This window comes from Myzus persicae, unplaced genomic scaffold, assembly GCF_001856785.1.
Source record: "Myzus persicae strain clone G006 unplaced genomic scaffold, MPER_G0061.0, whole genome shotgun sequence".
NCBI classification, from domain to species: domain Eukaryota; kingdom Metazoa; phylum Arthropoda; class Insecta; order Hemiptera; family Aphididae; genus Myzus; species Myzus persicae.
The window spans coordinates 705,216-732,504 of NW_019103697.1; the positions used below are offsets into that span (position 1 = coordinate 705,216).

The following is a 27,289-nucleotide window of genomic DNA, read 5'->3' on the forward strand; positions in this document are numbered from 1 at the left end:
GGATATTATCATATACGTGCACGGCGCACGATAAGTCGTGGTGTAATAGTATTATATACCTGGAACCCAATTAGGGGTGACTATATAGTTATTGGTTAGATCTGCAGGGTGGTATTCAGAGGTCGCCATAGGCCTATAGTAATTGTAAAGGCCCTGCACCCCCCGCTTAACCGCTCACAATAAAATTGTAGGAGATAAAATTTTAATCGAGTCTGCATACGTAATCGACCGAGTTCAAAAGATTATACATTTATGTCAAAATTAATGCTATAATAAAATGATTTAATTGCGTTTATACGAGAAACAAAAACAAATATATTATAGTTGATTTTGGTGAACTCGTTCAGAAATGTAGTACGACGAGTTTTCGGCGAGTGACGGATTTTCAGAACATAAAACACACCGTAGTCGTCATAATAAATTAATAAACTCTGAGAAAGTTCCATTCAGATTAACGAGGTATCTACTATTTATATTTTTATTCGATGTCCAATATATACTGGATTTCGCTGTGTCGACATTTACAGGAATGACTTGAGTTTTTTTTTTAATTTTCTTAATTTGGTTTTAAAAACTACAACAGAGAGCACCCACAACAGACGAATCACATTTTAATGGTAGACTATATAATCTCGTATAATATTAATTTATTGGACCTTCTCGTGTCAAATTAAAATTATTACATAATACACGGATTCTAGGGATGCAGGGACTTCTATCGAAGATATTGCGCGTTGTGATATTACTATTCTGCAAACTTTCATCAAGTATTTTAGGTACTTTCCTCTGTCTTTTTTGGACGCTCGTTCTAGACACGTGCTGTTTGGTTTTGAATATTTTATAAATTATGCATACCTAGGTTTATTAAGGGCAATCCACTCATGGTCCTATCAATTTTGCCTTGCCCCGGTAATTCGAACCACGAATACATTCAAATGATTTTTTGTGCAGTATTTTTTTTCTATCTACCAATCATTATATAATATTGATGAAAAAAACAAAAAAACAATTTATTTTACATTATAGTTATTATAATTAATTATATTATTACCTTTTTATTATAATCTGAGTATTCAAAAAAAAAAAATGGTAATTAATTGTTTTAAATGAGGGTAATAGCTCCCCATATTATTTTGCATCAAACGATTAATGAGCATAGTTATTAGTGGTTAATAGACAATTTTTGCATTATCGTGAAACATAAAATGTATCAATCCACAAACATAATAGATATAGTCATCTAATATAAAATTAAGAAAAAAACATAGATCGTCCGGTGTTCCATAAAAGTATTTTTAAATTATTTTATCATATTTTATACATTTAAAAAGAAAATTGAAGCGCTTAGCCTCTCAAATTGTACTATAATATTATAAATAATTATTTAAAACAATTACAATAACGATGGAATAGTTATGTAACCTATTATTTATGGATATTGTATAGGTAATGAAGCTTAGCAAAATAAGTACATGCAAGTGTAGGAATACATTTCTAAGTGTCATAGAAGTAAATCAGGTACACTTTACCTATAGGTAATGCCAAAAATTCTAAATAACTTATTTATTTATTTCTTATGGCGTTATTCCATATTATAGTATAATACCTATATTTAGTAGGTATGTAATACATTATTACCATTGTTAGAATATAATAAAATCATAATTAATACTAAATAAATAAATAAATTCAATAGAGAATTCTGCACACAACACAATTCGTTTGTATTCTCGGTTCAAATTTCCAGGACTGAATTAATTGACCTAGCAATGTGTATGCATTGTCAATAACATAATATGCACATTGCTATGAAGGTAATGACAGCATCTCGTGTGTAGGTATTATACCAACGTATAAAATTATAATAATATCGCCGTTTTCTGAAAATATTTTAAAATCCATTAGACGAGCGTACTTTCGCACACCAAGTCGAATTATCGAATCGTATACACATTATACGCATTAGACGATCGTCATACATGCCTCGCATAATATTAATATTATGTTATTGCGAAGTGGTGGGGGAGGGGGTTGAATAATACGACTATCGTCGAGTCTTTATGCACAGTGATATCGTACGGGAAGACGACTTTATGTCATTAAATCCTTCTACGATATAATATATGTATATATGTATTTAATATTATACACATATAAATATGTATGTATATAAACGTATGAACAGTGTTCACGAGAAGGATAAGTCGTGTGACGGGATTTCGACTTACAGCATCTAATACCATTACACAAACGTTTGGCTCGCGACGAAATCGAGAGCTCGCTGGAAATGAAATTATTGCTCAGTCGACCGTCTCCTCGCTGCAAACTAAATAATAATAATATATTATAATATTGTAAGTATATATACACAAATGAATCCGTTTATAGTGAGTAATGACGTTGCTTCCAGAGTTCGGATAGTATTATATACGTCGTTTCAAACGAAATAATTTCTTCATTATTATTATCATTATTATTATTACTATCATTATAAATATTATATATTATTATTGTCGTCGTCGTCGTCTTCATCGTCGTATCATATGTTTAGTAGGAGGAGAAAAAGCTTTTGAAAACTTTTTTTCATGCATTTATGTAGGTACCGTCGCACGCGTGAGCATCGTTATATAGGTACATATAAGAATATTATAATGCCGTCAGAGTCGTGCAACAAAATTGAGTCGACGTATACGAATACGAACAATTTTCAAAATTATTATTGTTACTGATGATGATGGTCTTACCGCATTATAGATACCTACATAATGTATAAATATATGTATTGTATGCATAAAGGTTCCTACGCTACACCACGATAATAAATTTTACGACAGTATATCGTTACAATTTTCTAATCGTTATATTATTTTACTAAGGACCGAGCTGAATAGATTCAAGTAAAAACTTTATTCGACGTTTCGTGCGATAGTTTTATCATTATAAATTATTATAGCATACAAATATAATTTGTTGCGAATGTGAATCGTAATAATAATTCATCGAGTTCGCGAATCCGACAGCCGTCTCCTTATTATTATAAATTATAATATATAGTTTTACGTGTGTATTCGTACGTTCCATTTCGGAATTGAACAGACCAGTTTGTTTTGTAACCATAATAATATAATACATTATACATGGTAATGACCCGTTCTCATAACATATAATAAAATGATTACTACACACCGTCGACTGGATGATATTATAGATTGTATCGAAGGGTGTTGTCCGCCACGCCGGCCGAATGGTCGTTATTATTCAACCGATACAAACACCTATTAAAGGTACAACGAGTTTTTTTTATTTCACTTTTGCGGATTTTATGTAGGTACAACGTTTCGACAGCCGCCGCTATCGTCTTCGTGAAATAGTGAAACACTTAACGCTCTTCGCTAAATAGTTTTATTATTATTTTCGTTTTAACTATACAAACTTTAATACATAAAATGATAGAAAAAAAATAATAAGAAGCTTTTAAGACAAAATATTATATATTTTATATACTACACAATATATTATAATATATTGTATCGTTTATTAAATTCGTCACGTCAATTTCTACCAACGTATAATATATTTAAACATATTATATATTGTATTTTTACATATCTGTAAACATAGATTCAATTAATAAACGTATATTAATAAAAAATGTAATTAAAAAAAAAAATAATGTATACATAATATATTGAGCTTAGGTATACGAATAACACGCGCAGATATTGTTACGTCGTCGTTCATATAAAGTTATATTCACAACGCGTGCGTATTAAACTATCGTTGTATTAAAATAATATTGCAACGGCCCAACAAAGTTGATACAACCGTGTGGTGAAAACTATCGAGATCTTTTTTTTTTATGGTTTTTTCGTTTTTCTCCCTAAGAATTATTATAGATATTGAACACGAAGAATATGATGATATAATAATATTGAGGTTATCGGTGCGATTCGCGACTAAATTTTTTTTGATTGCATGACACGCGCCAGCGGACGAATATAATATATTTGACCCGATGGCGAATTTGATTTGGCTCGAAGAAAATTTTAAAAAAAAAGGACGATGGCATTATTATATTATATATTACGCGCGAGTTAATATCTGGTAACTTGGGGTGGGGGCAAGGGGTTGTGGGGGGATGGTGGTGGTGACTAGCTGCTTACAATGGAGTCACGTTAGTATCCGGAGCTGCCGTGATGGTAGTCGTGGTGTTCGTGGTGTTCGTAGTGGTCGGGTTGGTAAGCCTTCACCGGGTATGGGACGGCAACGGCCACTTTGTATGGCACTTTGACGGGATACGGGATTTGCTTCTCGACTGGGTACGGCACTGGTCGCTCAACTGGATATGGGATGTGTTTCTCGACTGGCACTGGGTATGGACGGTCGACGGCCACCTTGACTGGGTAGTGGACTGCCTTCTCTACTGGGTATGGTACGATCTTCTCGACTGGTACGTGCACTGGGTAGGGACGGTCAACTGGTACCTTGACTGGGTAGTGGACTGCCTTCTCTACTGGGTATGGCACTTGCTTCTCGACGTACACTGGGTAAGGCTTGTCTACGTGCACTGGGTATGGGCGGTCGACTGGTACCTTAACGGGCACTGGAACCTCCTTGACGACTGGGTACGGTTGTGCCACTGGCACCTTGACTGGGTAGGGTTTGGCCACGTGCACGGCGTATGGCTGGGGCACGTCCACGGTGTATGGGCGGTCGACTGGCACGGCTACCTTGACGGGGTATGGGTATGGCTTGGCTACCTCAACTGGGTATGGCAGAGCAACGCTCTTGGTGATGGTCTTGACTGGAACGTGGTGTTGGTACACTTCGTGTCCACCGTACGCCGCGAAAGAATCGTGTCCGCCAACGGGGTATGCGCTGTGTGCACCGAAGTCGGCGTAACCAGCTCCGTAACCGCCGGAAGAGATGAGTCCGTGTCCGTAACCCGCGGACAGGATGTCGGCGTGTCCGTAGCTGTCGGCAGACGCGCCACCGAAACCGTAGCCGGTGTCGAACAGGCTCCTCTTACCCTGGGCCTTGCTGTCGGCTGCGGCCTCTGTCTTCTTGGCCGACTTGTCGTCGGCGGCCAGACAGTGCGCGCACAGCGCGATTGCGCACACCGCGAACAAAGTCGATCTCATCGTGGTGGTCGTGTGCTTGACGTGGTGGTCGTGGTGGCTATAGGAGCAGGTACTCGTCTCGGCAGACCGGACTGGACGTGAGTGTTGCCTGGTCGTCGGCGTCCGCCGGTTATGTAGCCAACCGCCGCGCCACCACCACCGCCACCGACCCGGTGCGGAGGCCGGTTTTTCGCTCCCACCCCACCCCGCCGCGCAGCTACCGACGGACAGACCTACTTTCTATATAGGTACACCCGCGGTTCAGTGTCACATGCTATTATTATTACTATTATTTAATACTTCACTCGGCGGCGTACCTATATAGTAAGCGCGTATACCATGGCATACCAGCTCGGACCACTCTTGTTTTTACTTCTATTCGTTTCGTTTTTTTCCTGCCGCCGCAGCCGCAACATGCACAACGGGAAGAAATCGAGATTTGTGCGTCAAGGTCGACGGCGGCCGGCGGACGCGCGCTAGTCGCTTTACGAGCACGAATATCATAATATTATTACGTTATTGTTGTTACTGCTGTTGCTGCTCCGTTGTTGTTGTCGCGGTCGTTCCGATGACATACCTAACGGCCATCCGAACGTTATTGTTGCCATCGTCTCGTATGGCCACGTCGCTTTCAAACCGAATTTTAGGTGGACTGTGGATGGCAACAAGTCGATGTCACATGCCATTGGAACTTTGTGGACAAATTTCGTATCAGATGTCGATGAACGGTGTTGCGCAGCTAAATCACCCACCCGGTGTAAGGAACGTACCGTCGCAGTGTTTACGACACTGTTCGATTTTTAGTAAACATAATCATATTGTATTATGAGTGTGGGCGTAAAGCGTTTTTTATCTTTTAAGATTTGCTCAATAGGTCATAGGCGTATTCAGACACAGAACCTTTACGCATGTTGACATTTTGGGTGCGGCATATTTTATCATTTTTATTTTACAAAATTAAAAAAAAAATTTTTGTTGGAAATGTTAATTCAATCATTTATAATGCTTGTTTTTTTTTATAGAAGATAATAATATAACAAATTGTACATTTGAATACATATTTTATAAATCATAATATGATAATATTATTAGGGCTATTATAGAAGGGATAGGGTGGAAGAGGCGGAAAATTGAAAAGTGACTCAAAATACAGAAAACATAAATATGACACTGCATGGCATACCTTTGTTATTGCAGCTGTTATATTATAATATATTATATTCTGTTTTTTTAGCATTTTGGAGATTATCGCGAAACTTACCATACGATTGGCAGCAGTGCAGCACTATTATAAAACACTCGTTCACATTGTTTGTTGGTTGAAAAACTTTCCGACGTGTGTATGCATAATATTATTTTTTAATAATAACGATTGCATTGATAATCGAGAGAACGGAACAACGTCCTTAAATCTTGTGCGAGCGCACATTTATCCGAAGCACGCAACCCGCAGGCATATTTGGGTGTACTTGGCACTTGCAGTCATCTCCTCGTGAAGGTCCTCGAAAGAGAAAAAGCCCTATTTCTGTTTTCGAAATATCGAAACTTAAATGAACACGTACACAGCCTTTGAAACTGGGAAGAACGTCACGGTGGTAGATCGTTCGACATGCGACTATTATAACATCGTAGATAAATATTAATAATAATGGTTTTCCATTGGTAAGGTAGGTTGTAGGTATTAAGTATACCAATCGTAAGGTGGTTAACGACAATGTGATTACCATTCAGGACATAAGTATAATAATTTGTACCCATCTCGGCAGTTATAATATATTAAATTGTCTAAACGAACGGCCACCGGAGATGATTGGAAATAATTGCACATTTTAATATGCCAACGAATACATAAAAAAAAATTAATATATTACTAATTCGTAACTCATCATCCGCGAACGTTCATCATCGGAGATTGGTGTGCTGATGTAGGAGGTTCGGCGTACCTACTTCAAACGTATGGATGGCGAATATGAAAACGCATAGAAATTCCGGAGCTCGTCGCTCGTACCTCGGTCCGTATAATGTAATATTATAATATTATTATTATGATTATTTTGTGTATAACGGGGTCCGCGTCGGGACCCTCGTCGTGTCTCCGGCCGGAGAGGGCTCACGGTGGGCGCAGTCGTATATATAATTTGTGCACTCCTTTATTAAAATAATTCGGCCGCTGATTGACAGACGGCGGGGGTCGCCGTCACCCCAACCCGCCCCACCCTGTCAACCCTCACGGCCGCTGCAGTTATTCGATTTTGACGCTCTGCAGTGTATTATATACTCCATACACGGCATATTATTCGCCGTCGGGTCGGAGGGTTTTCCTTTTTTCCCTGACGCCGCCGCTTTCCTCGCCTGCCAGGACTCGGGATATCCTATCTGACCGCGCTCGTTAGAAACCGATCGGTCGGTCGGCACGGGTGACTAATACCTGCTGCAGCGGCAGTTTGATGACATTACCGCACGCGCCTCTGTGTACATGACGGCGAGAGCTCTTCGACTTCGACCCGGGCCTATGTGCACGAGCTGGCCTTCGTTCGTCCCCTCGGAGAGAAAATCATATTATTCTATTATTGCGTACCCGGAGCGCGGGACGTCAAATTTTCGGAAAAATCACTCGACTCGTGTAGTGGTAGTAGTAGGTGCGCATATGAATAATTCACGAAAAATCCCCTCGCCGGGCGCATCACGACTACTTGGTGATTAAACGCACTGTTGAGCGCAGCACCGTGGTCATCACCGGTGATGACGAATCATAGGTATAATATTATAACGATATTATATTATATACTGTATATTAGACAAGCAGCGTATTCCCGATTGTTATGTCAAAATAACGCTCAGTGAATTAGCCAATATTCGTCGTATATTATACGTACACGAGAGTTGTTAGATTTCGACCAATGTTGTGTAAATTGTAACCGTATTATATTGTTATTGCACGGGAATTCATTTCGACGTGACAATTAAGTAATAATGTGAGAAAATGCACTCACGACTCGACTTATTTTGATGGCAGCTACACGGAATTTGTCTGCATGCAATTATTTTGCTATTGAAGTCTGAAATATTGGCCGGTGAACAATTTATTTAGGTATTTTTCTACGCCAAACATGTGATGAATTCAAATTGTTTTTTTCTGATATTTAAATTCAAGATCAATGCAAGTACCTATCGATTATCTATCCAAAATCTCTTATCGTTTTGGAGTAAGTTCATAACAAGTATACTAAAGTGTGTTTCTTGGCTAATAATATTCTATAAATGTGCCACAACATTAATGATATTTTTATCACAGTTTTGGTTTAAAATTAAAATAATATAATTTCGGTAACAACACAAAATTAGACATTTTATACGTATATAACTATTTATATATTATTATAATAACAATAAATTCTAATACGACTATATAATGCAATTCCATTTATTATTCTATACAACATTTTATATGAACAATTATTTGTTTCGAATAATATAATGTAAATTGTTCTGCTGCAGTAATTTAAAATACTTTGTTCATATATTTTAGTTTTTACACGGTTATAAAAACTGCAATCGTAAATTGGTAGATTTTTTAGTACCGACGTAAACTGTGCCGAAGCCTAAGTGTATATTACTTTACCTATATAATATATTAAAATAACTTTTGAGTTTATGCCGTTTGACGAGAACTGCAGCTTGCTAACGGTTATAATAATAGTATTATATACTAAGAGATTATTTTATAACTCGTAATTTCGAAAAGGTATAATAAGAAGTTTTGCGGCTTGCTGCAGGACTATTAAATACCTAACAATTATAATAAAATGTAAATGTTATGACTTACTGGGTCCTCAACAGTCATTGTGTGACTGAGAAGATTGCATGTGTTTGCGTTAATTCTTTAATATAATATTAGATAGACATTTTATTTTACAAAGTCTGTGCCCTTTGGATCTAATGCACAATATATGTCCGACCGACCGTTACCCACCACGTAATTCAAGGTGCACATTACATTTTATGTCACCTATATATTCGTGCTAGTGTCATGGTCCATGGTGGACTTCATCCATATACCGTCGCCATACTTCTCACCATATCGGGTTAAATTTCTATTGCAATTGTTCTATTTTACGTAATTTTTGCAACAGGTCAGCGGAGGCTACTTGATAATAATATTATAATATTATGGCATGACACCGATATTTTGCCGGGTTGTGTTACACATTCTGAGGTTGACCGTTTTATCTTTCTTCTCGATCCTTGTTTGGCGTTATAAAATACCATAATATGTAATATGTGCGTGTACTGAATCATTCGACTTTAGTTACACTTTTTATCCACAGTTGTACTAGAACCCAAGAAATTAAGGTTTTGTAGAACTTTATCTAATTGATGTAATACACAATAATATTATGTAATATATTAAATATAGCACTTTTTTCACTATAGTGTTTTTCACTTGTAACCTGTATATAATATATATATATATGTATATATAACCTCATACTACGTTTTATTTATTTGGTCAATCGTCATATGCACGCGATGCGCATTTACTCAAAACCATAAATCATGTACCACATTGGCTGTATGCTGTGGTGTGTAAGTGATTAAAATAATATTTTATGTAATTTCAAACCTAAAATTAAAAAGTCGTAAATATGAAATCACTATATTATTAAGGTTAAATCAAGACAATTCTGTCGATGTCCTCTGTGTGTGTGCATGTATGTAGAATATTATGTAGAATACAGTTTATGTAATCCACTCGAGGACACGATCCACAATAACGATTCGTTATTGTTATTTAATTACCATGATAAACAATCCGAAATAAGTTAAATATACGCTAGGTGCACAGCGATAATCGGATTCCGGAGTATCCTATGACGGCCGTGTTCCATATGGTCCTGTAAAATTTGAATTAATATAGTATAACTCTTCCCTGGTCTAGTTGAATTCGTGAGGACGTAAATAAAAAAGATATATGTTTACCTTGTCAGTTTGATATACGTTTCCTCGGTCACACTAGTTGCATAAAACCGGATATATAGAGCGGTAAATGATTGAAAAAATATTTAAGAAAAAAAATGATTTAGTAACGATCAAAAGAGAAATACGACGGTTGCTATAAGTATTACACACAGATGGATAATGTAAAAAGAAACCGACCCTGGTGAGTAGGTACCAAACTGCATCTTATACGTATATTTTTATATTATATATATATATATATTATATATATATATATATATGGATTATGGACATGTACTTAGATGGGGTGAAAATATTTCATCTTTTTTTCTCCAATCCCCTTTTCATCTATTAGTGGTATCCCTGAGAAAGAGGGTTGCATGCAAAGTCTCCCTTCTTTTGGGTGGTTTTCTTTCAAACGATATCGCTGAAATGTAAATTTTAAATTTCCTCCTCACAATAATAAATTGTAATTTCTGCGCGGTCCTAGTGGACTTTGATAAATTAAGGTGTATACGTCATGTAAAATTATATTATTAAAATATACTGGTAGGTAGAGGTAATGTTAAATTATACAGGCACCTGTTGTATATATATTACATACTATCATCCGCACACTAACATTGCAGATGACTCGTTATTTTATCATTGTACATCGGTACAAGATACCTACGAAGTATGGAAGGTGTAGCGACTAATAATAAAAAAGTTAAAAACGTTTTCTTGCAGCAACGTACGATCTAATTATAGGTCACAAAGCCACGTGATCGTGGTTTTAAATAAAACACACCCAATATTATACTATAGTTTGGCAGAAATATGTATTATATTATTCCGGTCGCATGTAATCCTACTCCTATCACAATATTTAAGCGGTTATGTTTTGATAAAATATTACGAAAACTATTATCAAATGGAGAAAAAAAATATGAAAAAAAACGAGTTCTAAAATGCATATGTGATGTTATTATCGTAATAATAATATTTTTGACGTTAAACACGAGAAATCGTGTTCAATTTAATTATTATGCACTTATATGATTGCCAGATGGACGGACGCTGCGGGAAAAATATATCGTTTCGTTTTCATAATACGTAGGTAACAAAAATATGACATATTTTTAAACAAAATTCAGTATACGCCCAATATAATATAATGTATGCATATTATGATATATTTCAGTTTTAATAGATTTAGGTTTTCTAACGTTTCGAATCTGATAATCTATTATTCATATATAATATCCATCACATTAATTGTATACAGGCAATATACTCAAACTCAAACGAATGTGACTATAATTTATAACATAATAATATCTAATTATTTTACTACTAAAATTATGAATTCAATACGGACGGGCGTTACTCGTGGTGTGTGTAACATAATATTATATTAACATATTAATATTATTTCAAAACGCAGAATAAGACAGTGTCATTAAGAACATAATATTATGTTGTATCACAGAAACACATTTTAATTTTCAACTTAGAATATAACCACTGCACCAGTGTCCAATAAATATAGTTATATATCAGGCAGGTTTAACCCTGTTATATTATTATTAAACTACAGTACCACTCGATTGGTTTTCTCGATGACCGTTCTTCATCCACCCGACTTGTCGAACATTTTCGAATGCGATCTCATTCACCAGCACTCCACCCACCAGTCGCCGCTACCCACCGACCACGAAACCCATGAATTACGACCGTGCCAATAAATTATAATGCCGTTTTTGTCGACCTATGTAAATTAATCAAGACCGTCGCTACGACTTGTATATTATACTATCGTTAATCGTAGTGTTAGAAGCTGGTATCTAAATATAGTCTAATAATGCAAATATATATCGCGATGCGTTTGAAAGCCGACGTCCTAGAGTAAATATATACAGACACAAATTATATGATCTATATATATATGTATGGTTGTGTATGGTGCACACCTAAGCTATAATATAAACGTTGCTGCCGGAAGTGTTTTAGTTCTTAATATATATAAATATATATTTAAATATATTATTATAACGTCGGAAATAATTATTATACACGATGATCGCGTTTCGATCTGTATCGGAAAAAGATATGCGAAACGACCGTCGACGGTTTTCCAGTTTCGGGTAAAGATATTTCAAGTACAATATATGATATATTATTATACGTCCTAGTTTACTATATTATTATTAATAAATTAAAATATTTATAAGCTAATAACTTTGAGATCGTTTTACTATCGCTCGGCGCACCTCTCCGGGGACAAGCGATCACATCGCTGCAATAATGCTATTTCTATAGTTTCACCTGATTTGGCTTTAAAATGATCGAGAAAATTGGTATAAAACTGCAGTTTTGTGAATACATGCAAATATTATAAGTAGACTATATTATTATAGTGCTTCGAGAGCGTAGATCCTCTCCCCAAAACAAACATCGGCGCACATGGCAGATTTGATTTTCGTTCTCATCGTCGCCGTGTGCGCGTCCATTACAAATAACGAGACGACCGAACCGAAAAAATGTAATCGGCTTAACGACTCTCTCGGTGTACGGTCGAGTGTAAAAAAAAAAATAGCAATAATAATAAAAAAGATGAATCAAGAAAGTGCAGCGAGGAGACAAGAATATTAGGGCAATATTCTAGCGACAGTATTGCAGTATATACTTGTGTGTACATATATACATTATATATATTTGGGGTGAGACAACTTTTTGACGCCATGTCAACTTCCACTGTACCCTATCGCTCGTTATATTAAAACCGTTATGCCCCTGCTCTCTTCAGTATACATTTCGGGGCGAGTAATATCGTAGAAGAAGAATATGAGAGAAGTGCCACATTGGCATTTTTCTTTGAGTTCTCTATAACATTTGGTGTACAACATTTTCTAGAACAAGTTATTAAAAAATATTTTATAAGTGTTGTACTTACTTTATTTTATGCATTAACTGATATATCTATGTACGTTAGTTGAGCTAATCTTGCAAAAATATTTCCCCCCTCTGAGTACACCAACATAGAACTTGTCGTACTGGGTTCGCGAGGTTAATTCCAATACTCTAATACAATAGTTTCAAACACAGAATTATAAATTGTAATCAATGGATTTAAAAATATAATTTGACGATTTCGATTGGAATAATGATTTCAACTACTAATCAATAAAATTGTAAAATTAGACGAAAATTACTGTTTTTTTTTAACGAAATCAAGATTAATTTTATAATATTATTACATCGGACATGACGTCAGTATTGTCAACCGTCCATCGAATACCAACCTCGCGATGTCCGTCGTCAAACGAGCAGGATTCAACTTTATCATCATAATATGTTCATTATTTATTCGTAGGTACAGAAATCGAAACTCTTCAATTCCCACGCGCTCGAATGCCATCCGATTTACCGGTCAGCCGCGTACAGTGTAATAATATAATAATATTATGTATAGTATTATGAGCCTATACCTACGCGCTCTTCTCTTTCAAATATTTCATATTAGTCTGGTATTACGTCGATTGAACGAAAAATCGCGGTCGACCGCAAACCCGGCCGGCCATCTAGGACAAGGTCGCGCCGGTCAAATTACTCGAAAACGACCGAATCGTTCGGCGCGCACGTGATTTATGTGTTTCTTCAATTTTTATTATTTCTTGGTGTTTTTTTTTTTTTTATTTCTTTTTCATCGACGAGCCTCGTAACGATGTTTGAGATTAGAATCGCGTGTTTTAGATTGTTCGCATTTTAAGCGAGCTCCGTTCGTTTTACGACAGGCGAATCGAATTTAAACGCACTGCACTACATAATCATTATCTATATACACACAAATAAATACATAATATATATATATGCGTACTTCATTGCTCTGTGCACATAATAATATGTACTGTGTACAATGTATAGGTAGGTATAGGTGAGCGCGTACTGCGTTATTAAAAAAGAAAAACCATTATATTATTATTAAAAATTAATGATTCTCCGCCGTCGCGTCGTCGGACCAATTTGTTTATTTCGATCGAGAATGAAAAAAAAACGCCGTTCGGCTCGAGAGACCTTCGGACGACGTTGGATATACCTTTATTATTGTTATTATTACAACAATTATTACCTGTGCATTTAAATGGGTATTAGGCATTATATTATATCGGCAGGTGTTCGTTTTTTTCGTAGCAGAAGGACTGATTCTTTTTTTGCGTAGAGTTTTCGCAGTACTATCGCCTTTCTTATAATAGACGCGGCGGTACAATGTCGAAGTCGGCTAGTCGGCTGCCGAAGAAGGTTTAATTTCCACCGAAACGTGTAGTAATATACTATTACTATTATCGTAGAGGGGATGTTTTTTTGTTTTTCTTTATTCATCATAATTTAACATTCACAAATAACAATACGTTTTGTACCGGAGCATAATGCGCCTCCGATCACCGCCGGGACAACGTGTTATTCGAATTTGGAATCGCGCCGCCGCCGTTTTCCTGCCAGCAGCGCAGTGACGATAAAAATAATAATAATAATAATAATATTATAACGATGACGATGACGAAACTCTCCTTAAGCGCAAAACACTCATCCTCGAGCAACACGCATATATTATTATTTTGAAGTGATTTGATGTATTCAAAGTGCACTCGGTTTATTCGGTTCATTAGAAATTTATCGCGTACCTAACACTCTTGCAAAGTTTTCAAAAACGTTGTACTGTATATAGTACAGTATAACAACATTTGGTTTACGTAACAAAAGTTTCGCAGAAAGTTTGCTGTGGCATCCTGCGGTACACAAAGTATTTTATGGCGGATTTGACTACTAATCCTTATGCAAATCTACCAATGCCGATGTCTACTTGTGAAACTTTAATGGAAACCTTTGATATGATTTATAATTTTAAGAGTGTATTTTTAATATAGTACGGTGCAGTATAATATAATAGTATGTATATACCACCGCACATCTTTAGTGAGGTTTTTTTAGACATATATTAAGTTTAAGATAAAATTGTTTCTTGTGGTAAATTTTGTCCTTTAAATTAATAATAACAATATATTTTTAAATAATTAATAAATTATAATTTACCAAAGGGAATTTTAATCACGGGTTTGATTTGACCGTCGACGGTTTAGCGTAATTTTAATTTTACGAGCAGAGCTTAACCATAGTATATTACTGCTAGCAGACCGTTGTTTGTGAAATTACCATTTTTTACACGGTTGATTGATTTTTAAGAGAGAAAACTCAAAAAGAATCATATTTTTTTCTGAACGACGTTGAGTTTTTTTTGCTTTGAATGCACACACGGAAAAAAATAGGATAAAGCATAAAATAATAAAAAATAATATAAAGTACACGAAAACAAATTTATTTCGAATGCTTCACAATATAATATATAATATTTTATCTATATGTAAAATATATAATATTTTATGTATAATGTTGTGCTTGATGTTAAAATACATATTTTAAAAACTATTTATACAATGAAATTTGTAAAAAAAAAATACATATTAAAATTGAACGTTTGCAGTCAAAAAAACATATTATATTGCAACGACCCAAAAAGTTGATATACAACTCTATACTTTGAGATCTATTATGTTAACAGACAAATAATGACATAATGTTGACATGTTGTATATATTTTATGGTACTATACTGATGGTAGAATATTGATTGCAATGTCACTTAACTAAAAAAAAAATATACCTAGATTTTGATTGTTTCGTTGGTGATGCTGTCGCCGACAGTCGCGAATGGCTTTGTTCGCGAGGGCAGCGAAACACGGTAACCTAACCTATAAAATATATTATGACTGGAGCTTTTGATATCAGTACGAGCTGCCGTGAGACGATCCGTAGGAAGACGATCCGTGGGATGGTCCGTATGAGCTGCTGTACGAAGAGATACCGTGGGATGGTCCGTAAGAGGCACTGCTGTACGATGATGGTCCGTAAGAGCCGCTGCTGTAGGATGATGGTCCGTAAGAGCCGCTGCTGTAGGAAGGTCCGTACGAGTTGCTGTATGAAGAGCTACCGTGGGACGGTCCGTATGAGTTGCCATATGAGCTGCTTTCGTATGCGCTGCTACCGTGGTATTCGTCGTGGCTTGGGACTTCGTATGGCACTGGCACCTCGACCTTGACTGGTACCTTGACTGGGTATGGGACGTGCTTCTCGACGGCGTATGGGACGGGCTTGTCGACTGGGTATGGGACATGCTTCTCGACTGTCACTGGGTATGGGCGGTCGACGGGTACATGGACTGGGTATGGGACGTGTTTCTCGACTGGGTATGGGACGTGCTTCTCGACTGGTACATGGACTGGGTATGGGCGGTCAACTGGAACCTTGACTGGGTATGGGACATGCTTCTCGACTGGGTATGGGACGTGCTTCTCTACGACTACTTGGTATGGCTTTGGCACATGGACGGTGTATGGTCTGTCGACGGGCACTTTGACTGGGTATGGCACCTCCTTGTAGACTGCGTACGGCTGTGGCACTGGCACTTTGACTGCGTATGGCACTGGTTTCTCAACGTGCACGGCGTATGGGCGGGGTACATGGACTGGGTATGGGCGGTCAACGGGCACTGCTACCTTGACTGGGTATGGCACGTGCTTCTCGACGGGCACGGGGTAAGGGTGTCCGACCTCCTTGACGATGGTCTTGGACAACAATTGAGCGTGACCGTGGTAACCGATGTCGTGAGCGGCGTAACCGTAACCGGCGCTTCCGTAACCGGCGCTGCCGTAAGATTCGAATCCACCGTCCGACTCATAACCGCCATAACCGAATGACGAAAGGTGTCTCTTGCCCTTGCTGGAGTCTGCAGCCACCGCCGCCTTAGGTTCCGCTGCCTTGACTGAGTCCTTCTTCGCTTCTTCGGTGGCGAACGCGTGAGCGCACAGACCGATCGCGCAAACCGCGTACAACAAACCCTTCATCGTGCTAACAGGTGGCGGACGATGTGATAATACTATTATCAGCCTTGTTGAGCGATTGCTATCTGTTGCTGCAGCTGCTTTGGTTGTTGCAAGTGTGATAGTTTGTTGAACGGTGGTGACCGACGACTGACCATTGATCACCAGGACCCGCTGGTTTTGTAGTGTCCGTCGCCCGAAAAAGGAAGTGGTCCCGGTCGCCCCTACCCCGAGACGGTCCGCGGCGCCGATCCGCCGATCGAGGGTAGGCGGTGAAGAGGACACGCGAAGCCGCCGCCGCCGCCGCCGCCGCGTCAGACCTACTTTCTATAGACCGCCGGCCGGTTCTGTGCCGAGGTCCGTGCACGATATTACGCGATTGCGCAACGACGACCGCCACCGCCGCCGATGATGCATTACATTTAAATATCATAATAATAATATCATCATCATAATATAATTATAAGATATACGACATTTTTTTGTTTTTCACGAGACGCAAATTCCATTCGGAAACGTCTGTCGCTAGACACTTGTGGTCTCCCGTGTTGGCTGGGTCGTCCTTCTACGTGTGCGTTGGTCACGACTATTATAATATTTAGTTCTAATCTATTCTTTAAAATAACAAAATATATTAGTATCACATTATAATATTACTCGTTACTACTGTCACTGACACTCACTGGATTTTCGACTCGCAGTGCATCTCCTTTTTTTACCTCTTCGACCGTAGCTGTGAGATGTTTTTTGCTCTCAGATGTCTGAGGTATTTTATCGATGACTACAATGTACTACATATAATACTCGTATTCGAAATATAGACACTACGACTTGTATCACGATCGATGCGATTTCGAAATGTCACCGCGACGCCCAAGCTTAGCTTATTATTATTTTTTACTTTTATATTCTTATTTGTTTGTAATAGCTGCAGCAGTTGTATATCGGAATCTTTTTAATGATCTAAACGAAACGGAGAAATGGGTGCCCATACGAATAATTATGAAATTCCGATTAAAATCAATTATTATATAACACCTACGTACTACGTAGGTATAGGTTCTATAGCTATTTATATGATATTTTATTGTTCGTTGACTCGTAACATATTAATAGTGTATGTCCGACATAATTAAACTGTGTCGCTCGTATATTAACCTGATCTTACAATATTAATCACTTACCTATGAAATATATTATTTTTACACCGGTCATGTGAATTATATAAACTATTTTTAATTATTTAAAATCGAATAGGGAAAAAAATAAAAAATGTCGTTACCAATATTTTCCTGAATACATATATATATATATATATATTATTATATATAATATAATATAGGTATGTACTTATATACTGTGCTGCATTTTTTTATAGCTCCACCTGTCCACTAAATATGTGGTCCACGCATTTTGTTCTGCATTCAGTCCGACGATATTATGCAATGAAATATATTTGTAAAAATGCAGATACTGGTATACGAATGTCGTTTATTATTGTCGGAAAATAAGTACTACTAGACGTTATACAATGGTGTATTATATACGAAACAAATAATACGATGTATTTAAAAAAAAAGAATTCTCAAAGTCGAGAAATAATTTCAACTATTTGTCGAATCGCTGCGACAATAATAATTGTACAAAATATTAAAATGTAATAGGTATTCCCTCGTCTTTGTAGTCTAGCGATATAATGAGATGACGGTTTGAATACCATTCAACAATGTAAAAACAATACAAATATTATAAAACGTATTCTAAATATAAAATCTTGCACGACTCTATTATAATGTTCACCCTAATTTAAAAATATATTAAAGCCCAAATCCGATTGAAATTAAAAGTACACGCCCATTAAACAGTAAGCAATTAATTTATTGTCATGTCGTCGGGATATTAATTGCTTTATCGATATATTTTAGTGACTTTCTATATTGTAAACTGTTATAATGTTGCTGATTACCTATAAAAACAACGGCGTACCTAGATTATTAGGACGCATAATAAAAATTATAAGTCCCTAGCGGTATGAGTACCCACGTGCAATTTAATTAGTCGAAATCACTGAAAAATGATCTTGATTTTTCGAATTGGACATAATATTGTACTTTAAAAATTCGATGGATAGGTACATAAAATAAACACGTTCAACCATGTTGAACCCTTACAAAATCGTAACATCATCAGCTGTATTGAAGTATTGTACGTTATTTTTAAATTAAACAAAGCAACCGTAAAACCAATTAAACGAAATCGACAAAAAGAAAACTGTTGGTGCGCTTGTGCGCATTGAAAAACAAAATTTACAAAATATATTATAATATGCTCTAAGAAAAAGAAAAAACCTAAAAAACATTACTGAATTGAGTTTTGGTTTCACAGGTGCTCGGGTCACGACTTCCACGAGCATATTGCGCTCACTGTTGAGACGATGGATATTTCAAAATTTTCGAAAACGTGATCGACGGTTTTCCCGTGCTGGTACGTTATGTTACCTATACCACGGGTTACCCGTATACAGGTATACCACGGGTACACATCAAACGCGGTAGCGGCGTACGCGCTGCAGCAGTCTTGGGGTGGGCGTTTCGCTCGCAGGTCAGGCGAGGTCGATGTAAACTGTAGGAAAGAACGAATAGGTATATTGGTACCTACCTGAGGTGTATATACCTGCGATACCTGATCGTGGCAGTCAACTACGACCGCAAGTTCACCACGTTTGTTATACCTATGTACCTATATATTATTATAATTTATATTGTGTGCATTTACAGGTAGTGCGGAGGCTGCCAACGACGTTGCATTATTATATTGTTATTGTTGTAGGCAACGTGGCTCGGTATTGCGCTTATATACGAGTTTTATTTTTCACGAAAATATCCAGAAACGTATTATTATAATCATTTATATTGTGATATTATTTTCTTGTTCTTTCGAAATGTCGAAACGGAATGCACAGTGTGCTTTTTCACCGCAATTTCTTGAAACAAAGACACCTCTATTTGTAGACCACCGCCTATATATAGTAGGTATCTATGGTATATTATGGGTATTATAATATTGTGTTGCACGCCGCTTTTTAATATATTGCTCAAAAGCGATTTCGACGAAAGAAAAGCATAACATTTTCGGATTCCGTCGAAACACAGAGCATTTGATATTATTATGTGGTAACGCGCACGTACGAAACAAAATAAAAACGTGTTATGACGAAAATCGTATAGCTACATATTATAACAATAATAATAATAATTTAAGAAATTAGGCGTTTTAGTTGTTTTTCGACCTCCACCGTACTGGCATATCTATAACGTTTCATCGATTTCAGCGTCACGGAACTGCGTTTGGTCCTCGTCAAATAACCTCCGAAACCATGTTATAATCTCGCGTGTTCAATATCTCGTGTGCGATACTTCTCGCGAACAATATCTCCGATATTAACGTTGTTAAATATCTCATTAAAATGATAGAAACGTTTACCCATATTCTACGGGGAAAAAGTTGTCAAAAACTTGGAATCACGCACATTTAATGACAATGCAAGGACTCTAATGGCGAAAACGTAATATTTTGAAAATCAATAACACATTTTTTAAAAAATGAACAGACATCGGTGTAAGAAGTGTTGCTCGCGCATGTTTAATTTATTTCAAACCCTCGATCTTGACTTACGTTTGATTTTATAGGTCAATTTAGAACAAAGTTCAACTAAACGAAAATAGTTCTTAAGATGATATTATGAATGGCCATGAAGTATAAAATTTAAATTGTTCAAATGATTATTTTAATAATAATAGTATAACTGTAATTGGTATTCTTATTAATATCACTCTGTAACATTACTCTCTATTAATATATACACATACTCTACTGAAATATTAATTGAATTTATAATATTCTAATTAACGCGTTACTTACTACAACTATTAAGTATTAATTATATTTCGAGGAACGGCATTGCACACTACGCAAGATTATTTTTCGTATACATATATTTATTCAGCGCCTCTCCCCGGTCCGGTCTTTGATTGCAGTCGTTGGTTTAGTTCATATTTAATAATAATATGCGCGTCGGTGTAATATGAGTTTCGCAGACATTAAAGTATTATATTATGTGCACGATCGGCCGGGGGAAAAGATATTAGTTTTTATTTTGTCCACCTCCTCCAATCGAACCTGGTCCAGCGCACGTGTACCACGGGATTACCAGCGTTGTAATAAGTCTGGGCACGTAATGTTCCGGCATATTGTACATTGGACGCGTTTGTGTAATACGAGTCACTTAAGATTTATTTATTCAAAATAATATAATATTGTGGGCCGAAAGCACGATGCCAAAGCGACGGGTTTCGTCCGCGGGAATACCTGTCGCCAATTTATTCGCAGAGAACTGTTCGAAGAGAGAAAAAAATCACTTTCGATAACACTCACCAGATCACTGTGCTGCGTGTTATAATAATGCATTGAGTCTCGAGGGGAAGTGACCGACCGAAGTCATGATTTGATAGCAAACCTTAAGTGTTACGAAAAAACCTTTAAAGGGGGTGGGAGGGGTCTAATTCTTTTATTTTTTTTACAACTTTATCACTTTTATTTTTTTCAAATACACTAGCTGATTTTTTATGATTTTATTAGAAATTATAATTATTTTTGTAGATAAAAATAGTTTGTATATTTCTGACTGAAATGTGTATATTAGTCGATAGCAAACTAAAATAGCTTCAAATAAAAAAAAAATATTAAAAATTGTTTGTAGATACATCAACAAATGTGTGGTAGGTTCAGTAATCGTGTTATAAGAAAAGTTAATTTTCCGATAGGTAACTAAAAAAATAAAACAGTTAGATCCGCTTCATGGGGATTTTTCCATGACTTAAGGTGTACTATGACGCCAGCCGGTCGATTAATCCCGGGACACATTTTATAATATTTTATACAGGTATAATCCTGCAGTCTCATTGGTCAGTATATTATACCATTCATACCAGATTGCGGACGACTCACTCAACAATAATAATTTGTCCAAACACTCCGAACGTCAGTCTAATATTTAGGTTAAGACATGTGTAATATACTATATAATAATATATTAATATATAATTGCATTATAATATGTAATCGGTTACGGAGACTTCAACAAACTGATAGGTACGCGTGTTTATCTCGCGGCCCAACAAAATTGTTGAATTAGATAGGTCTGTCCGATCGATCAACTGAAAGTTCATCTTTCGGATTCGGAACGAGTTTCGTGGCCGATCGTTTATCACTTTTTATATTTTTCGGTTTTCCTTTCCCCGTACAAAATAATGTAATAATTCATATTACTAATATTATTATGCAGTATAGTACAACTGTAGTAGTAGTATTTTTTTATTTTTTATTTATATAAAGCCTGATTTAAAATTAAAATATATCTCCGTATTAATCATTCAAGATTGCACAAGAAAAAAAAATACTTAAATACAATATATTATAATATGGGTAATACTATAAATACCATATTATTATTGCAGACGGGTTCGGTACACACGTAATTTCTCATGTTTATGATATTTACAACCATTTCGGTTTCATCAGTCGTATACGCTCGTTTAAACCAATTCCCAGTGCATTTTTATTGCTTGCACACATAAAGCAAATCGGTATAACTACAGCTGCATCATTAATATGTATAATATTATTCTAGATCGAGGCGTCTAATGTATGTTATGATCCGTAAGTGTAAAATATATAACCAGCAGTAAAGTTATCTCATATTATAATACATATGATTAACCGTAGCGCGGTCGACATCAGTATACCTAGGTATATATTATAATATATTTAGGTGCTCCGAGTAATAAGACATTTATAATTCGTTTTATCCTCATAAATGTATTATATATTTATACCTACGTGATTATAGACGTCATTTTTAGACCCGACTGCCATAATATGCAAGTCCGGTTAGGCGTGGCACTGCAACCCTAAAAATAAAATTTCGAGTTGACCTTGCTGCAGGTCGCCTAACCATGCCCTTCTATATTACGTTATTATTATTATTATTATTATGGTAAATTAGCTTGAACTTATTATATTTCACAAGGTTCGACGAGATTGCATTCGACTATTATAATACGAGAACGATCATTTCCTGGTTACGGAAAACATATGTGCACGTAATAATAATATAATATAATATAATGTACCCATAATTTTTTTTTAGAATAATAATTTATATCACAATATGAAACACCGAGCTCTAAATATAGACGCAAGCGGTTAATACTAACGTGTACGCACGTATGAAAATAAAGTGTGTACAGGATGTGATAATCCTGTATAATATCGTGGTCTATTCTCGAGGAGATTTAAATATAAATAATAATATTATAATTATGTACAAAAATAATAAGGTAATATTTATTATGTGATAAATTGCGTGGTTGGTACATTTCATTCATTCACAATTTCTTTTGTCTCGAACCACTATGATATTGCAGCAGCAAAGCACATCCCATTTAGGTAGGTCCTATATTTAATGCGCGATTGAGGTCGATTTTTCCAGGTGCTATCACGTGAAATCATATTCTTCAAAACGCTCGGCGCGTTTTACGAAAAGTCCGTTTTTATGGCCAGTGCTTTGAGCACAAGATTCGGATATTTTTTTCCCGTCCATCTCACCCACCACCCCATACACCCACCGCCATCGCCAATACACGACCGTGCCACCTTATATAAAGTGCGGACTTTTATCTCGTTGCAACCGCGATTGTTGGTCATAAAGCACTAATAAATAAACGGCGCGGACCGGGCGTTCCCGGTTGTCAGCGTTAATAAGCGGCGGCGCGTTAATATAATAGGCCGGCGATCATTATATCTTATATTATATATATATATTATACGTAGTGATCAATTTAAGAGGCCCCACCGAGTCGATTTATGTTTTGAAAAAAAAAATATAACATTTTCCACTATGGGTATAGTGAGTATTAAGGTATTTATGACACCTATAACAAACAATTATACGAAACATTGGTAAGTATAGCAACACCGCGAATCTATATAATATAATATTTAACAAATGGTTTTTTTTCTTCTAATAGATTCCAAGTATAAACGAGCGAGAGATATAGTTATCCTGTAAACGTTTTGATCCACCAAAACTCTCCTCACCTGCAAAAAAAAGTTTGTTTTCCTGCTCATATATATTTTATATACATAGCTACCATGTTTTAGAAAAGTATTCTACATTCGACTATGATAATTTAAAAAAAATTAAGTAGTAAAATAAACCCTTATTGGTACGGTAAAAAAGTAAAAATTAGATTTGTTCGTAAAATATAAATATCTACATACCGCAAATTATATGATATTTTATCGGATAAGAAAATTAGTTTTTCGTTCTAAAACTTATAATATGATTTACTTGAAAACGGACGAAGCCAGTTAAAGACGGACTTCAGCCGAAGATAAATACACCGCCAACAGCAATGGCCGTCAAAAAAAAAAAAAAAAACTCAGACTCAGACTTATAATAACCGATTGTAGTATGAGACGTCATTAAAAATTAATAAATCGTCGTCCACAAACTGCGAGGAAATAATACGATATCTCGATAAAAAAAAAAGTTGAAAAAAAATATACGCCCTAGTCGTTATGACAATCAAACAACCGGTATTTTGTGATATCGCCACGCGTTTATTGTTCGGCAGTAATATTGTTGTTGTAAATATAGTGCCCTGTAAAGACAATACTTGCGATTCTTCGTAGAAACTATAGAATATGACGACAAATGCTACGTCTAGGACTAGGACGACGACTACTAGTAGCAGTTTTTCGTCGTTCTTATCGACTAATACAAGTTCAAGTCGAAACCAAGTGAGCTAGTAGTAACCACATTAATATTATTATATCATCGTCACAATTAAAAATAATAATATATAGGTTAAGAAATACTGTCTACTACTCTCGCCTAAGTTTTACACGTGCACTTAACTCACGCGATTCTGTGTTCATAGCCATGTAGTGGTGCTGGTGTTCGTTTTCATGAAAACGAGATTACGACCAAGCCGGCCGACGTGTGTCCGGTCATTCCGTTGTCCGAAAGAGACGAGGAGATTCTAATCGTACAAAATCTCAAAACTCGAATCGGTAATAAATATGTGGTCTTTGATATTAGATAAAAACGGGTTTCAGTTTTCACAACACATTTAGCAGTAAAAAAAAAAAAATAATAATAATTAATACATAATTAAAATATAATATTTTTCATGTACACTCTGTCCTGTAAATTACGTTATTTATGTTTTTTGTATTCTTTGTGACGGAAACATTATAAACGTGAGATTTACAATAATATATTAGGTATTATCAATCATTTTTGACAATAATTAAAACGACAATTAGTAATTAAACTGTATTTGTAATCAATATGACGATATCGGTGTAGAGCCCAATCACGATATCAGTGAGGCTGTCAATAGGGCAATAGCCAGGCACACAGAACGGGTCGATCGACAGATCGAAATCGTCGAAAACCGATTTAAATCGATCAACGACGAGATTGAACGTCGAATATTGGAAGCTTCTCGAGCGTTGGACGAAACGCTGATCGTTATAGACAACTCGTTATCTGGTATACTCGATGACCTAAAGTCGGTAAATCTTATGGCAAAAAATATATGTTATACTGTTTTTGCGGCATAAAATTTAAACGGACGTTTACCTTATATTGTGATCGTGTTCTAGGACGAATTAATCCGGTTCGATTCTTTGCAAAAATGTTTTTTAGTCGTGAACGATTTGATAAACGAACGTAATCAGACCATTAAAAGTTTTATGGACGTACTGCACGACTTTGAAAAGGAAAGAACGGCGTTAATTAAGGATTGTTATCAACAGCACATGTTAGACGTTAAACAACTTTCGGGGGACTCGTTCGAACGACTCTACGAAAAATATCTCAAAGTATAATTATATTGTAATAAACTGCTTATCGTACGTACGATGGAGTTGAGAAATATTATTTTATTTGTCAACGCCAGAACTACAACACCATTAAATTGGGAAATTTTCGGACTTTCGAAGATTTGCGATATAAACTAGTACAGTGGAGTGGTGCTCTTCATCAAGATTTCGTTCTCAGAGCCTGCGATGTTAAAGCAAATATTAAAAAAAACCTCGGAAAAAGTTTTGAAGACAAATTGATGTTCGTAAAGTCATAGTTTTTTTTTTTTTTTAATCGACACATTAATTAATTAAATATTTGATATTATTCTATCACTAAAAAATTTTAGAACCGACGCCAAGACAATTATATCAGATACAGTTGAATACACTCAATCGACTTTGATTAGTTTTTTGAATGATTTAAACCAATTGTTTGGTGATTTAATGCGAATGTCGGAAAATAAAATGGACATTGCGTTTGTTTTGAATTGTTCAGATTCGTTAAAAAATCCTTTGAAAAAAATTGGTAAAGCTGTTACGTTTTCTGAGTTATTTTCCATAACAGACATATTTTTTATTTAACATGACATTTTTTTAAGAGAACAGATTTTTTTAAAGTGGTTGAAATAAAAAAATATAAAATTTAAATATTTCATTTGACAAACATAATTTTTTTTTGAATTCAATGTAATATTATATTGTATAATTTTACGGTAAAATATTATAATATTAAATATTGCATAATTTGTTTTCAGCTATACTTACCTTTAAAATGGAAATAGTGCATTTTGCAAAAGAATACCTCTAGTCTTAGAGTTAAGATCACCGAATATTATTGTTATTATTATATTTAATTTGATTTCCAGACGAAATAAACAAAAACGTATTAACGTGGCACATTGATGGGTTTGAAGTGATTCGATTGCTTTTGACGAAAACCTTGGAAGAATTTGATCACACCGTTATGGGTTCGGATGAATTCCTCAGTCCCGGAGAATCCATTGCGATCAACGATGCAATGGTGACCAAAACAACGAATTTGCAACAAGAAAATATGAAAACTACTCTGGAAGTCCAGTTGCTTTTAAGTGACGTTAAAAACGCCGTTAACAATATTGGTGAGATACTTGGCCCTGTCTTAGAAATAATTTACAGACACTCGAAACGTTTTAAGAAAGCCAGGGATATCGTTTTTGTGGCGTTGGATAAGACATTTAAGATCAACGATTCGGAATTAGAGGTAAGTAATGACGTGGTACTTACCACATGTACTAAAAAAATTGTACACAAAATTCAATATTATAAATATATTACAAGGTCAGAGAGGTGAAATTACAGGGGGTAAATTTCCCCAAATGAA

General features: G+C 35.8%; 2 protein-coding genes across 2 annotated transcripts; both read right to left on the minus strand.

The window, feature by feature from the left end:
• Positions 1-3,494: 3,494 nt before the first annotated feature.
• Positions 3,495-5,238, minus strand: LOC111035073 (proline-rich protein 4-like). The gene has a single exon (XM_022316577.1). The coding sequence runs from the start codon at positions 5,139-5,141 to the stop codon at positions 4,176-4,178; it is 966 nt and encodes a 321-aa protein (XP_022172269.1). The 5' UTR covers positions 5,142-5,238; the 3' UTR covers positions 3,495-4,175.
• Positions 5,239-15,673: 10,435 nt separating this feature from the next.
• Positions 15,674-17,160, minus strand: LOC111035071 (repetitive proline-rich cell wall protein 2-like). Its single transcript, XM_022316575.1, has one exon. It carries the CDS (start codon positions 17,017-17,019, stop codon positions 15,901-15,903), a length of 1,119 nt encoding a protein of 372 aa, XP_022172267.1. The 5' UTR covers positions 17,020-17,160; the 3' UTR covers positions 15,674-15,900.
• Between the last annotated feature and the right edge of the window lie 10,129 nt (positions 17,161-27,289).